Here is a 16,035-nt window from a genome sequence, read left to right as displayed (position 1 = left end):
TCACTATTTCAATATTTCGAACTAACTGCGTAGATAATTTGAACCAACAATGTGTGTAAAATATACACCAGCATTGAATGTCCAGGTTGCACACTGTCTGATAAGTTTATGGTCAGATATCAAGTTCTGCCAAACATGAGTAGCTTAAATGTAAAATTTCACATATTTAATTGAGTTTTATGAAAAACACAAGTTGAAATATGAATAAACTTGTGACAACTATCTGAGAGCGATATCCTGAAATCTTAGAACACAAATAGTTTGTTTTCAGTATGATTAATTATGAAAACATGCCATTAGCCTAATTAGACTTGCGTTCTAGTTTTTCAATCACGTTTAGTTTGTTATAAACTGAGATTAAGATTTCAAGTGCAGATTCAGGGAAAGAAGAAATTTGCTGTATCCCATACCATGTTGTAATGGGCGACTAATGTGTAGAATCGAGGGCCAATTTCTGTGTCCTCTGCTTAGGATACATCGAAGAAACCAAACTTGGTATGCTGACCTCGTTTCAATATTTGAGATCTTTAACTTTCTTTTCCTCACTTTCCTACTCTTATATCATTATTGTTGTTTCAGTAGCTATCGTTCGAATCAGTAGTAGACTGTAATAGGCGGCTGACCGACTTTTTTAAAAATTGCATTTGAATATTTGGGTAAATAACACATTGGAAGAAAAGCGTCAAACACCCGGGCATTACTGCATTAACGTCACGACAGGGAGACATACGTGCCATCGTCTCAATTAACATGTCTATTTTGGTGCAGCAATAAAACATATTTGCATTTGCAGATTCTAATCTGTCTAGCTGATATCTTAAAATAGCTTCACATTCCGTGACAATGTCAAATGCTTCAAGAACTCAATTCAAAGTAAAAAGCCAAAAGGAATATTTCAACAATATCTTTTCCTGAAATGGCATACTTGTGACGTCACAAGCGCGCGCTTCCTCCCACGTGGGATCACCAGACGCCCGTTTCGTTCAGCAATAATCAATACGATTAGGAAATAAATTTTCCGCAAAGGAGTGCTCCGTACTTTTTTGTCATTCCGAAATTTGCATAAATCACAAAATGGTCAAGCGGTTGTAATCTAATATAGGACAACGGTCACGAAAACGTAGTCCGTTGGGAGTGAGAAAATCTGTTTCTGTTTTGTGTTAGATGCTTTTCCTAGACGCTCAATTACTTCCAATATTGCAAGCCACGGTTCTAAAATTTCTCTGGAGACAATGTCAGAAAATGATATTTCGTCTGTATTTTAACATGCACTTGCGCAATAACGATCTGATTTCTGCTTTTCGGTATTCTTATTCTTAGTTTACAAAAATGAGTTACATCAGCATGGGATTTCGTGTGAAATACTCTTATTGTCTTATGGAAGTGTGGCCTTTACTGAATAAATGTATTTTTAAAGATGATTTTATTGGGATTAACGTCCTATTAACAACTTATAATGTTCCTCACTTGAGCGCTAAATGTATGTAGAGTGCGCTAGAGGCGGTATGTTGGGGTATTTGCCTTTTTATGAAAGCGCTGGTCTGATGCTAACTTTCGAGTGGTACCTCACTGAAACACCTTGTTGAAGATGCCCAGAACAGTATTCCACTTTGTTACAATATACTTGCAAGCGGTACCCAGTTGTTGCTAATTCCATCAAAACTGAACGTAAGTAGGGAATAACATCTATGGCCATTAAGAACTTTTGTTTGGGACAGAAAGCTGCAGTGGGTGAAGCTGATGTACTGCTTTGTAACAAATAGAGGGCACGATAGCAAATCCTAAATTCTTCAGGGAGATGTTTATTAATTAATACTCAATCCAGTTATTTTACCTTTATTTCAGCAAATATCATCAAAGACTAGTGACATCATCAGCTTCACACCAGAGGCCGTAGCCGAGTTCCTTTTGGAAACGGGTGAATTTGAAGAATTTGACCAGGGTTTAAAGGAACTAGAGAACTCGTCAGGGGTAAGTGGTCTTTGCTTTCAATTTGTTTGTGTGTCTTAAAAGAAAACAAATGTTGCTAAAATAATTCCTGCTAATTGAATATAGCACATAGAATTGTATGCGCCATGCATTCTAAACAGCACCGTTGTTGCCCTTTTGGCGCGGAATAATTTAGGGGTGGTGGCCATAATGTCTTCCATTTAATTTTAATGACCTAAAACGAGTGTCCTTCATAAAGCATAACATGCTTTTCCTTCCAGAACACCCGGTCTTATCTTCATGCGTTTTTCAACGGTCTCAATGTAATAACACTTTGGTAGGACTATGTTTAGGCTCCTAATTTGTTGGAATTGAATTTGGTTGCATCCTAAATTCTTAATGTAGGATTTTCTTTTGAACTTTAAGCATTTAGGCATTGTGTGTTGCCGCTATGGGTTGTTTTGTTTCTATTTTTGTCCAAAATCAGTCGTTTGTATCGCAAATAAATCAGTCGAATGGTTAACCAGGAATCTCAAGCTTACGTCGGAAGCGATTATATTCATTGAACAGGGATACAGTTACAATCTATTTGTTGCATCTATGAAAACCGATATAGAACTATCGATTGCTTTCTCTAGTTGTAAGAACGGTGCCTTTTTCTATAACACCAGCAACCAGTTACAAGCTATCAGAAATCTTTTAGAACAGATTCTCGTTAAAAAATAAACTAACCATTATGTTCTACTTGAATTCTATTTTAGATGTTTGATGCTAAATGTACTTGGGTTCAAAAACAAAAAAAGAAACCTAATTATTTTTAATGAGGCGTAACACATTCGAATGATTTCAGGAGTGGTCTAACAAATTGAAGTATTTTGCCAGTAAGGCCCAAATGTCGATAACTATGGATAACGAGTTGTTTGCTAAGCGCGTTAATAACACGTCAAACGTGTCAAAATTGGCTATTGAAAATAAAATAATTACACACTAAGGACTAGTTTTAAAAACAGAAAATCAGCAATTAATGTCTTTACAAAAAGATAATTGTCAACGATCCTGGATACCAATTAAGGAATACGGAAGATCATATGATTTTTAACTGAAATATGACTAACCACAGTCGGACGTCCCGTGTCTATAACGTCCATTTGTGCTGGTATGTGAGGGTTCACTAACGGCGGTGGGAACTTTGATAAATGTTTTCGATCTCGTAGAAAGTATTTGATCAAGTTAAAAGAAAATCAAAATGTCCTATCGATATAGATATAGGGATTAGAACAGTGTGAGATGTGTTAAAAACTGTATGTGCCAATAACAAGAAAACTCAGACTCGATGTATTGTTGATAATGTTTTTTTTTGTATCAGAGCTGACTCACCGTTTTTATAAATAAATTAAATCAACACAAACAAAATCTTAACTTAGTCAACACTAGGAGACCTCATAATAGCGTTTGACTTTTAACTGTTAAAGTATTTTACATCAACCTATTTATTTTCATTGAGAACATACAAAAGGAACGTGTTAATGCTTGCATCCCTATTATCATCTGATATAAAAGGTGTCATTTGATTTAATATTCGTTGGGGAAAAAAACACCACGAACCATGAACTTTAATTTCGCGTTGTCAATGCAAATAAGGAAAACGAATACACGCCTGCAACACCAATGTCGCAGAATATCATAAGAAATAAAAGCAGCGTTTTGCGATTAAGTTTCCCTTCAACAAAAACCAGTTTTGAATAGAATATATATTGGTAATATAATGAAAAAAAGTTTAACATGATTGGCACAAGTTCAATATTGTCAGTGAAATGTAAACAAAACAGAAACAACTTAACTCAATGGGCACTTTGTTATTCTCCCGCCTACGCTGGTCCTTAAGTTTTGTCATTCACAAATCCTATTGATTTTACAAATGGAAACAAGTTTGACATAAATAGGATTTGCCATACAACGTCAACAACAAAATGAATGTTTAACATGAACCGAAGGAAACATAGAGTAATGTGATATGTCTTTGTTTTTGTAAACACGTATGTGCGGCTCGAGTCAATGGCAGTTCACCCATTGATGAATTCACGTTAGAGTCAGGCTAGGAGTGTTTCGGATCAATACCTTTTCTACATTTACACGATAATATCGGCGGAACAAGCATATTAAATTTGATTGATGGATAACTTTCCTTAATTGAAACTCTTCGATGACGATGAAGGGTTTGTTTAAACACCATACGTTATAAATATCAAAGCGATATGTGTTTATCATGTAGCCAATTATCTTTACGAAAAAATAGTTTTTGACAAGATGTGATAACTGCAATCTCAGTTGCAGCTTGCATTTCTCTCAATATTGGATTAGGTGGGAGCTTTTGCTGGATTGACTGTACGATAATGTTTAATTTAGCTGTTGTTCGTGGTCGCCCGTGACAAAGTTGTCCCGTTTTGGATCGCAATTATCACTCATCAGTGTCCGCTCGCGATCACTTCTGTCAATATGGCCCCGTCGCTTTGACAACCAATCAAATATATTGTTATTATTATTTCATTCTGTAACAATTGTCCTTTTACTGATGGTAATTTGACCGAGTCCGGTTACAAGTGGATTACATCTTTACAAAAGAAATCTCATTTGTTATTGTTTTAACGCAACAAGTACTTAAATTTCAAAGAAACATTGCAATGCTGTTACTTTTAAAGTATTGACTTAGGAGAAACACATTAGCGCTAGCATGTTTTGTCCTTATTCATTGTAAAACATTACAGTCAATATACTGACAATAACAAATTTACGCTATACTTTGTGCAATCGTAATGTAAACCAATAAAAGGGTTTTGGTTAAATATACCTAAGATTTTGTCAAATGTGACAAACTGCTGTAGAAATTAAACGATAGTATTACGTCTTCTTATTTTCACAAAATATCAATTACATTACGACTCCCTCCTTGTCAAACGTGTCTGTAGTTCATACAACAGAACGGAAAGCAATATGGATTGTTTGTTACCATGACAATGCTTCTCGAACTCTTCGTAAAGCCAGACAGAAAAAATTAGAGTAAAGCGTCATTATATATGGACAAACTTAGGACTGAAAGTCGATACGAATGGACAGGAAAAAAACAGAGAGATAAATAAACTACAGGAAATGTATCATAAATACCAAAAACGTCCTTCTGTTTCTACACTTGTACGGGTTTTAATTTCATAAACAGCAGAACTGCCTCTAATAACATTCACACATAGTCCCAAACTGTACGTGTTCACGCGTTGTGTCGTAGCACAAGAAGGGCTCGCACAGGCATCTTTTGAACCAAACACGATAAAACATATTTAACCACACATTGTTTGAAACAACCATGGCAATATAAAATATACATTTTTTTCCAACTGTCTTTTTTTCTTCTAAAAACTTCATGTGTCTTGAAATTGAAACGAAATATTTTGATATAATGAATCGTTATTTGTTATTATATATTGTAACAATGAATAACATATGCTACAAGCTATATACTTAATACTATCCTGGACCTAACAGTGCTTTGTACAATAGACATCAGGTGCCCATCCCTGACTGTATTGATAAATGAGAAGCCAGGGCACCAGCCAGTAATTCTAGGTCTTCATGTGTTCTAAAGAGACCGCGGCAGTTATGGTTATTCTAGGATTTCTAGCGTTTTGTGTGTATCCTCAAATAGAGTTATCCCTACGGCACGGGCACAAAGATAGCAAGGCGGTAGTCTAAATTCGGACCGACGTTTCCGGAGCTGGCGTTTGAGGAATAGATTTGCTGTCCATTATTATTATAATGATGACTTCTTAAGACGTGATGACGTCAGACATGTTTAGCTATATTGATTTTTCCTGTCTATTTCCGGTGGGCGGATTTGTACTAAGTCATTCATGATTTTGCTAAATCAACTTGATATGTTAAGGTTAAATTTCTGCAGACATTGTTGATAATGTGTTAAGATTTGAACCATATTTTTACAACACAAATATTTACCAGTTCTAGACGTATGTCTGAACACAATATGTTCCATTGTAGGTAATGCATTTTGGTTTGGATTCAATTTTAATATGACAATCAAATCATCTCATTTTGGCATTAAGACATAACTTACACGTAACAGGATGAAAACATTTAAATCACTGATTTGGTTCTTTAAGCTACCTTTTAATATATATGACATATTATTTTGCCATTTATACGAAATAATAGTTTCACAATCTATCATCTGTTGTAGAACAAAGTAATTTTTTGACATTCACATCGGCTTTATAGTCGACTTCCAACTTCGGCTCTTCATACGTTGATTATTTTGTTTTGTTATCTTGAGTACTAGTGATGTGTCAAAACGTTCTTCATTTCACCATTTTCCAGATTTTTTAGGCAGGGTTATGGTGAATACACATCGAGTATCTTAAATCATATGAGTATATGACTAATATAAGCGTTCTTCTGATGTAGATGACTCATGAAGAGGCTGAGGAATACAAGAACAGTGTTCGTGAGGCGTACAACAAGCTCTATCAAGAGGCGGAAGCAGAGGCGCAATCTGAGACAGCCATAGAAGAGGTAGGTCACGTGATTCAGTGTTATGCAAATTTGATATATTTATTTCGCCATCAGTTAGTTAAATTAGTTCTTTTCTGAAACGCACGATACAAATAAGTTCAGTGTCTATTGATATTGACGATAACTCAATAGAAGTTGTCGTTTGATTGAAGCAGCAAATCTGTCATTTGTTTTAAGTTTGGTTTGTGTATAATTGGACAATGCCTCGACTTAAATATATATATATAATGTATGCTTACACTATCTGCTATTGTACAAAATCAGTTTTAGATTTGAAGTAAACATATAGCAATTTCAAATGCAGTTTTTATTTTACGAAAACATTAATTTACTTTGAGTGGGTTTTTTTAAATGTGTATGAAGATATATTATGTGGACCATATAACTAGTGCGTGTCTTGTTTGGATATTTCTCTAACTAAAATCATGTTTTTTTCTGAGCAATTTATTCGGAGTGTTCTCAGAATTAGTGAATCTGCTACATATTTATGTATCGCCTGTCTAAAAAAGCGCAAAAGGCTAATATATATATCTTGCGAAGAACGTTCATACTCCACAAACAAACAAACGAGCAATGACACACTGTCAGCTCAATTATAAACTTGTCCACGTGCAGCAAATCACGATCCGTCAACTATCCCGCGTTACCTCGGTCGTCGGTTTAATCACGAAACAAATATTTACTTTGGTATTATCAAAGTAGTGTTCATGTTATCTCCTCCTTATGATGAATGACGTCTGCTCTCTCTGGAGTTCTATCAACAAATCCGCTTGCTCTGATTCTGCTTTGTGAATGATTTACGCTTCATAACCAAGGTTAAAAAGAAAGTATGCGTACATTCTGAAACCGTATTAGGAACCGTCTCCGACCTCTCCATATTTTGGCAATTATGTTTGTGGAATTTACACATAAAATTACAAGCATTCTCTTCACTTACATCAATGAAAATAATACTATATTACGTATGATGAAACATAATGTGGTTTGTATTGATTGAATTCATTTATTCCTTGTAATTGGAAATATAATTAGGTTTCATACAATATGTAACGAGGTTCCAATTTCCCCATGCACTACACTAGGAGGAAATATTACGCTCGTAGCCAATTTGAATTTTGAGTATTATCAATGGACTGTTTACCGATCAAATCGCCAGATCTGAACATGCATTTTAGCTCCATTTTCTCCATACATGATTGCATGACATCATTATTCCACGTTTGACATATTGTTTGCCACCGTTACTGTTCGGTTCTAATTTTCTGAGAAAATTAATCGAGTGTTCAGAATAGTTGGTAACGAGTAATGGTATGCTGAAATATGCTTTACGTGTTAAAAACAACTGTCAGTATGCAAAAATGCATTACATCGAATATGTCATATTCGACGTCTCAAAAAACACTCTTTAATTGAATGGATATACAACCCCTCTCGTGGGCTACGCGCACTTGTATACACAGATCAGTGCTGTCTTTGACGTCAGATAAATGTAATTATTGGTTATTCTTTGTATGACCTCCCTATTGTTTTATACATGTTGCTTTTGTCTTGGTGCATATTTGGTTACTCTTATGTTCTTGTTTTTATTTCGAGTTCGGTCATTGCCAATGTCTCTATAGTATTTTTACGTTTTTGTTTTTCAGTCATTTTTCCCAGAAACAGTTGAAGACATGCCTTCGTCATACGACTCTTTACCCGCCAGCTTTTACAATATGTTCAATGACGAAAGCCGAATTCCGAGCCTCGATATGGAAGAACTCCAGAACGAGGCTACCATCCCTGATGTCATTGCTGAAAAAGAAACACTTAATACACTCATCGAAGATTTAATGGACGAGTGGTTATCACGTGCCGTTCTCACAGGTAACGACCTAACTTTGTACAGATTTAAGATTTCGTGCATTTTCTGAAGCGTGAGTTGATTAAAAATGCCGCCTGCCGTGTTTAATTTGCGGTAACATTTGACCTGGAAAATCGTTAAAACATCAGCGCTGTTAACGAAAACAGATTAACAATACACGTTGGATCAAATTAATCCCTGGAATTTGCTTTTAGACGTTTGATTAGTCAAAAGACAAGCTAATGTATATTTTCGATCATATTCGTTTTACAAAATATTAAAGCGCATAGCCTGAATTATGTATAAGTGGTTGATGATGATTGTTCGAAGATAAGATTCATTATATATCAATTCTATCTACATTTAAAGATAAATGTAACACACACCTTCACTCACACACAGACGTGATTGCACATTTGCAATATGGAAAATCTTCTAGGACTCATCAGTGATGCTAGGGACCAAAAGGTGGCAATCTAAATAATCTAAACTACTGTTGAAATAGAAGGAGGATGCATAAACGCCATCATCATAGTAATTTCAAAATTTCAAAATCAGAACGTAATATATTCTGTATTTCTTACACATTTGTTTTTCATGACCACTACCTGATTGACCAACAGTTAAAGCTATTTCATCAAACTGCTGCGCATTGTGACATTCCATTATATTCGACATTCATATATGGACATTTCAATTTTATATATTTCACTTTAATTTTCTTATTCAATATTTTGTTTAATTCGCGCATTCATGACTTTACAAATAAATCTGAACTGCACGCGCTATGTAGTAAAACATGGTCTTATTTCATGACTTGTTTTGTGCGATTGTTTTCTTGCGGTTTGGTGTATCCTGCATTTCCATTGATTTCGAAGTTTGTTCGGTTTGGTACTATGTTGTTTAATGTCCTATCAATATTTAAGGTCATTTAATGACGTGGACAGGGTACATATGTATGTTGATATAAATGCCTCTTTGCGATAACGCGTATCTGATGCTGTCTAAATGAAATACCATGCCAATTGCACCAAGCATAGAACTCCACCCGATCCCATTTTACTTGTGTATTGAGGATACAGAACAACTTTCCTCCTTATCATACAGGTGACCAGAAGGCTGGGGCAATGCTCAACAACATCATGTCTGTAGTGTCAAAAGACCAGGATCCCGATGATTTCAGACAGGTCCGACAGATCCTTAGTAAGTATAGAAACACCTACTGCTCTTACAAACTGAGAAAAATGGCCAATGTTCGAAATATGGCCAAGCCGTGATTCAGGAACATGAAACTCCTAAAACAAATTAAGTGGAGGAAACTGAAGTATGACTTGGTTCCGTACATACTGACTCGAGATAGCTGTTAGATCCTATACATGCATATACATATATTATGTGTCCAAATCGCCATTGTTTTTTAACTATGACATCGCAATGTTTACCATGATAACTGCATAGGTATGTACATGTTCCTTATGTAAAGGAATGCGGTTTTGATTAAGCGTCTTCATTGCCAGAAATATTTTAATATGTTTGTGTGTGTTATTGGAAGTCGACATGTACGCTAATGGAGTTTGAAACCCACATTTGATTTGAATGCTATTGTAGAAGCTGTTACATAGCTTCAGTATGTTTATTACGTTCATAGTTTGCGTATTTATGAAAAAGAAGAACATGGCCTTGCCAAAACTAAGTTGTAACTTACAGGATTCTCCAAGGCCTTCACCTCCGACAGATTTTGTCTTTTTTGTTGATGATCACACCATAGAACTGTATTTTTGTATATAGCAATAACCTTTGACTTTCTTTCTATAGCTGACCTTGTTGCTGACGAGGTTCTCCAGGGACTTCAACCTAGACAGGAAATACCCATGGAGTACGAAGATATGCTGGGAACTCAGTTTCTCCCATCCATTCCTCAGCCAATCGTCAACGAGATTCCTGGCATGATTGGCAGCGCAGATGAGCCGCAGCTAGCTGTTGAATCACTACCGGCAAAGAAGAGTTCTGCGAAAGATGACACGACGTCACAACAGTCAGATGAAAACAGCGGACAGAAAAACGAATCTGTAGAACGACCAGGTCAGTGCAGATGTGTAATTATATTCTGATTTTGAGTTGTTTTCCATATATTAAAGACACGTTTGCTTAATGTGTTTAAAGTAATGATTGAATATAACTATCAATAGATTAAAAATCAAATGTAACCCATTAATTAATGTTTGGTCATATCTTAAAAAACAACTTGAAAACATGTTAGAGATAGAAATAAATTTCAAATCAAGCATCTTACAACCTAAGTCTTTGTTGAACCCTCTGAATGACTTTCCTTTTACAATTTCTTTTCTTTTTATAAATGATTATTGGACAGCTATCTCAAACAGTTATAAGCTTCAAAAAAGCTAACAACCATGGTCTGTAGGGGAATGTTTATTGTTGATGTTCAAACTTCTGAACTTTTTTTTCTGTCGAAGTTGTAACATATCTACAGACGGCTTGAGTAGTAAAATTAACTGACATGCGTCCCAATTATAGCTATTTTTATTGTTTTTAATTCCAGAGCCGTCAAAGGAGGAAATGCAAAAGCTCAAGATGTAAATATTTCAACTTCGGATAATTCAAAATTGCAACATCAAAGCCAGCGCTAGCGAATAAAAAAAGGAATAACAAGCTTACTTCAGGGATCATACAGTTGATTTCACAATGAGATGCATGTACTAGCAGTATCCATCAGTTAATTCCGGAAACATTCATCGCGAATCGCTGGTAGGAACATTTAAGAAACAACAAACTCGATTGGGATAATTTCTATGATACAAATTTTAGATGAAAACAAATCCGGATACGCTTGCAGCATATCAATTAATGTTTATGTGAGGTACAAGACACAGTGCGCGGCAATCTGGTCTGTTATGACGTTACAGATCATGTGATATGAACATCCGCAATAAGTGGACTAAACATCTATCCGGACAATTCAATACTTAACTTCAAACATTGCTGTGAAATGAACGTTAAGTGCTCTATAATGATTATATAGTTATAATGCCATACCCGCTTAGAAAATATGAGTGTTTAAAAAGTGTACCCGCGAAATGATGTCCAGGTTTATAGCAAAGGATGGTTGAATGTCGCTATGCCTGTTGCATATTAACCTGAATAAGTATTACTACACAGCAAATCATTGATAATATTTTTAGAAAATCTGTAATATCAATGTATTTTGTCATGCTTTTTAAGACAAAACATTACAATGTTATGAATTTATTCTTTGTGGCAGTAAATTGATAGTCTAGTCTAGCGAGGCGTGAAAATCTGTGATATATAGCTAGAGACAACTTAGGAAGCCCCAACCCAAATACTAGATAAGTATCATCATACAATCAGCTCTTGAAACGATTAATATTCAATGATTTATTGATTTTTAAAACAAAAATACAATTAATCTAAATACAATCATAATATCTATAGATCTTATAGATATACAAATTAAGGCACTCGGATCTAAGGATTTTACAGAACAGGGCTCAGTTCCTAAATAAGTGCTAAATGAACACTTAAAAAAGAACTTATAGTTTCGGATGGTATGAAATCGTTTTTATTGCCGAAGTTGCAACGGTATCATTTAACGCATTGATTTATATATACAATTAGGATTACATTGAACAATTAATTCATGTTTGTGCAGGCAGTCGTCTGAGAGATTTCCTTCTTGGTATTAAGACCAACGAAAAGAAGTATTGCTTGACGCCTAGCATGAAATTTAATGACACGGTCTGAAGCATTCATCGAGTCCATATTCTTGAAGATCAAGTGTTGATGACGTTCCCGTAACCAAAAAATTTGCAATCTTAACATAATTTTGTTTTCCCAACGTATGACAAAATGGTTTGCAAACTTTTAAATGCAAACAGTGAAAGGACGTAGTCAACTCTACCGCTTTGTAACTAACGTCCTCAAAACACTTGTATCCATTTTCATCACGATGACGTAACATAACGCACGAGACGCTTTAGGCAAAAAATGACTTCTGTGTCGAGGGTCAATTAGGCCTTAACAATCAAACCAAAAAATCCCGTGAAGTCAATATTTGTCTTTGATTGGGCTATAGTTTTTAACTATTGCCAGATTGGATGACGTTGATAATCAAGAATAGCTCAACTACTTAAATATATATATTTATGAAGAAAATACAATTTATTGCCTACTATAAAAACAACTCCCAGTCCTATGGCGCCTCGTCTGTGCATCTATGGTATGTATGGGCCCTGCGATGCCAAAATGCTATTTACAACTGAATATTGGAATATATAGAAAAGCATCTGAGAATATACTATAGTATCTACAATTAATTATAATATCATTCGTATGCTCAAAGAGAACACGCTCAAGATATATTTTAAAAAACAAACAATAATGATAGGACTTGATGCAAATGTTGTCATATTTCGAAAAATGATATTTTAAACTTTGAAAAAGTGATGTTTACTGATATAACCATAATTAATTAATTTAAATGCATGCACGTTACCACACTTAATATCATTAGAATTTTAGCAAGGAGTCAATCATATCATTTAAGTTATAGTTGTATCAGAAAAAATCGGTATGATATATTTAAAGTCAGACTTACAAGTTTTGTTTGTTTTTTTATTTGTTAATATGATGGTGTTCAAGGAGAATCAATGAAGATTTAAATTTGAATCTTCTTGATGTAAATGACATTTAGAAAGCTTGCTGTCATTCACTTAATCTGATTTTGCGATTAATGTAATCCAACTTTATACAAGAAGGCAAAAATCCATATTAAAATTAAAATTAATCTTATAAAACTTTTCAAAAAATCACATTTATCTTTAGTTTAATGACTCCTACTTGTCCCTATATATTTCATTTATCTCTATTCTTCTTGTGTTGTGATATATCAAATAATAGTGTTGAAATTTTACTAGGAGTATGAACAAGCTGTATAAATCACAGGTTCTGTTACAGCTACTATTTGTCATAGTAAACTACCTTTTTATGTTGATGCATGGATTCATTTAAACTTTGTTTTCAAATAAAAATTTGTCTAAAATTATACATGTATTTTAACAACATAAGTCATCGTATGGTGTATTATCCTCCATACCAGTTTAAAGAAGATATATGATTGTTTTATAAGTAGTATCACTCTTTATCCATCATGGCATTTTTTTCTAGGATTTTCCAAACTTAAAACCCTTTAAAATTTTCTTTTCGTCTGGTAGTTGTAAAGAACCAAAACAATATATCAATAGATTACATTGGAGATGGATGCAGAAGCTGACTATCTCAACCTAGTTATAAACATAAGTTGATACAGAGAATCAGGCAGTTTGATTTTCAATAGTTACCCTAAACATGTAGTGGGTTTTTTTTAAGAACTTCTTTCCTTTCAATAAATAAATTTATTCACAATTGAACCTCGGAATCAAATATTATTTTGTTTTGTTTATGGACATTTTTTCATAAAGCCAATATTGATATGTAAAGAAATGTAGATTATATTTCATCACTTCCTCAACATTGAAATTGTGCCTATGTTCTTTAAAACTGTTCAGTAGAATGTTTGATATAGATATCAAACTTTGACGTAGTTTCGAGAACACGATTGTGTTCTATGGTTTGCTACCACAGGCTATGGAAATTCTGTGATTATGTACATAGATATTAAACACAACAAAAATGTTATTATTTTTATATGTAAATAAAACAAAGTTATTATCCGCTTGAATGTGAAGTCAGAGAGAAATTCAGACCTTTTTGTCTCATCTTCTATCATTCTTCAATAAATAAAACGTTCTAAAATACTCATGTCTTTGTTTATTCCCTTTTGTTAGTTTTTTATTTTAATGATCGAATGATTCAAAAGGATCGGACAACAAGTTATTAGCTCACCTGGTCCGAAGGACCAAGGTGAGCTTATGCCATACCGTGGCGTTCGGCGTCCGTCCGTCAACAATTTCTTTAAACGACTTCTTCTTAACCTCTGATTGTAATTAAACTTTTGACTAGAAGCATCCCAAGGTGGTGGGGTTATTAAAAATTGTACAAATAGTTGGGCTGACCCCCGCAGTAGCTGAGGGGCGGGGCCAAAAGGGGGCAATTTAGCAATATTGCTTGAAGCGACTTCTTCTCTGGAACTTAGTGATGGATATCAACCATATTTGACTTGAAGCTGAGGGGCGGGGCCATTTAGGGGCAATTTAGCTATATTGCTACAAACTACTTCTTCTATAGAACTATGCACTGGATATCAATCATATTTTATCAAAAGCATTCATGGGATGCAGGGATTCAAAATTGTACAAATTGTGTGGCTGACCCCCAGGGGGCTGAGGGGGGCATCAAAAAGGGTTATTTGGCTATATTGCTTTACGCGTTTTCGTCTGTAGAACTATGCACTGCATATCAACCATACTTGACTGGAAGCATCTCTAGGTGGTGGTGATTCAAAATTGTACAAATGGTTGGGCTGACCCCCAGGGGGCTGAAAGGTGTGGCCAAAAGGGGTCAATTTGGCTATATTGCTATCAACGACTTCTTCTGTAGAACTATGCCATCGATATCGATCATACTTGGTTGGAAGCATTCATGGGAGGCAGGGATTCAGTTGTGCAAATGGTGGAGCTGTCCCCCGGGCTATAAGGGGTGGGGCCAAAAAATGGTTGAGACCCCTACCGTATAACCATATATACAATGTTTGAGTATGAAGAGAAGAATGCATATTTGCTTCCTGAATGGCCCTAGGGTCTTGCCCCACTCTTGGATACATAGTCCCTGTGTCATAACTTAATAACGGTCCCCACCCCAAAACTATGTATACAAATGATGGTCATAAAGAGACGAATGCAGTCATGATATCAGAATAGACCCTGGGGTCTGACCGAACCCCTAGGGACCTAGATTATTAGTCACAGCTTGAAAACAGTCGAGATCATATAACCATCCATACAATTGCTGAGTATAAACAGATGAATGCACATATGCTTCCAGTATGGCCTTAGGGCTTGCCCCACCCTTGGGAACTTAACCCCTGGGCCATAACCTCAAAATAGTTAAGATCCCCACCACAAAACAATATATACAATTGTTGGGCCTAAAAAGACGAATGCAGTCATGATATTGAAATTGACCCCAGGGTCTGCCCCACTCTTGCAGATTTAACGCCTGGGTCATAACTTTGAAACAGTTGAGATCCCCACCGCAAAACTATAAATGCAAATGCTGGGCAAAAAGAGACGAATGCAGTCGTGATATTATAATTGATCCTGGGGTCTGGCCACAACCATAGGGACATAGTTTCTGAGTCACAGCTTATAAACAGTTGAGATCACCAACCCATAACCATACACAAAATTGCTGGGCATGAATAATCTAATACATATATGCTACAAGGATTGGAATTGGGGTCTGGCATATTCCCTTGGATCTCATTTGGAGAATATTTTGCAAAGGTTTCTTAGATATCCAGGTGAGCGATACATGCCCTCTGGGCCTCTTGTCAAAAATTATACAAGCCAAATTAGCCAAACCAAACGAACTCATCACTTTCAAGAGACCACCATTTTTCAAAAAAACAGGTCAGGGAGAATTCAAAATTTAGGTTTTAGTGAAAATTGCAAGTACAGACTCGGTGTTAGTTAAGGACATGTTAGGCCGTCACC

General features: G+C 35.3%; 1 protein-coding gene across 1 annotated transcript in view; it reads left to right on the top strand.

Annotated features, from left to right (window-relative positions):
• The window catches only part of LOC110454489, a 35,684-nt gene extending 21,509 nt beyond the window's left edge, over nt 1-14,175 (top strand). The window contains exons 6-11 of the mRNA XM_021503996.1: nt 1,846-1,971; nt 6,400-6,507; nt 8,151-8,370; nt 9,455-9,550; nt 10,163-10,429; nt 10,908-14,175. Of these exons, the coding sequence (XP_021359671.1) occupies nt 1,846-1,971; nt 6,400-6,507; nt 8,151-8,370; nt 9,455-9,550; nt 10,163-10,429; nt 10,908-10,945 (855 nt within the window). The 3' untranslated portion in view covers nt 10,946-14,175. The remainder of the gene's footprint in view (nt 1-1,845; nt 1,972-6,399; nt 6,508-8,150; nt 8,371-9,454; nt 9,551-10,162; nt 10,430-10,907) is intronic.
• The last annotated feature ends 1,860 nt before the right edge of the window (nt 14,176-16,035 follow it).

This window comes from Mizuhopecten yessoensis, unplaced genomic scaffold, assembly GCF_002113885.1.
Source record: "Mizuhopecten yessoensis strain PY_sf001 unplaced genomic scaffold, ASM211388v2 scaffold7901, whole genome shotgun sequence".
In the NCBI taxonomy this organism is placed as follows: Eukaryota; Metazoa; Mollusca; class Bivalvia; order Pectinida; family Pectinidae; genus Mizuhopecten; species Mizuhopecten yessoensis.
Note: the sequence above shows the minus strand (reverse complement) of the source record. Positions and strands in the feature narration are given on the sequence as shown.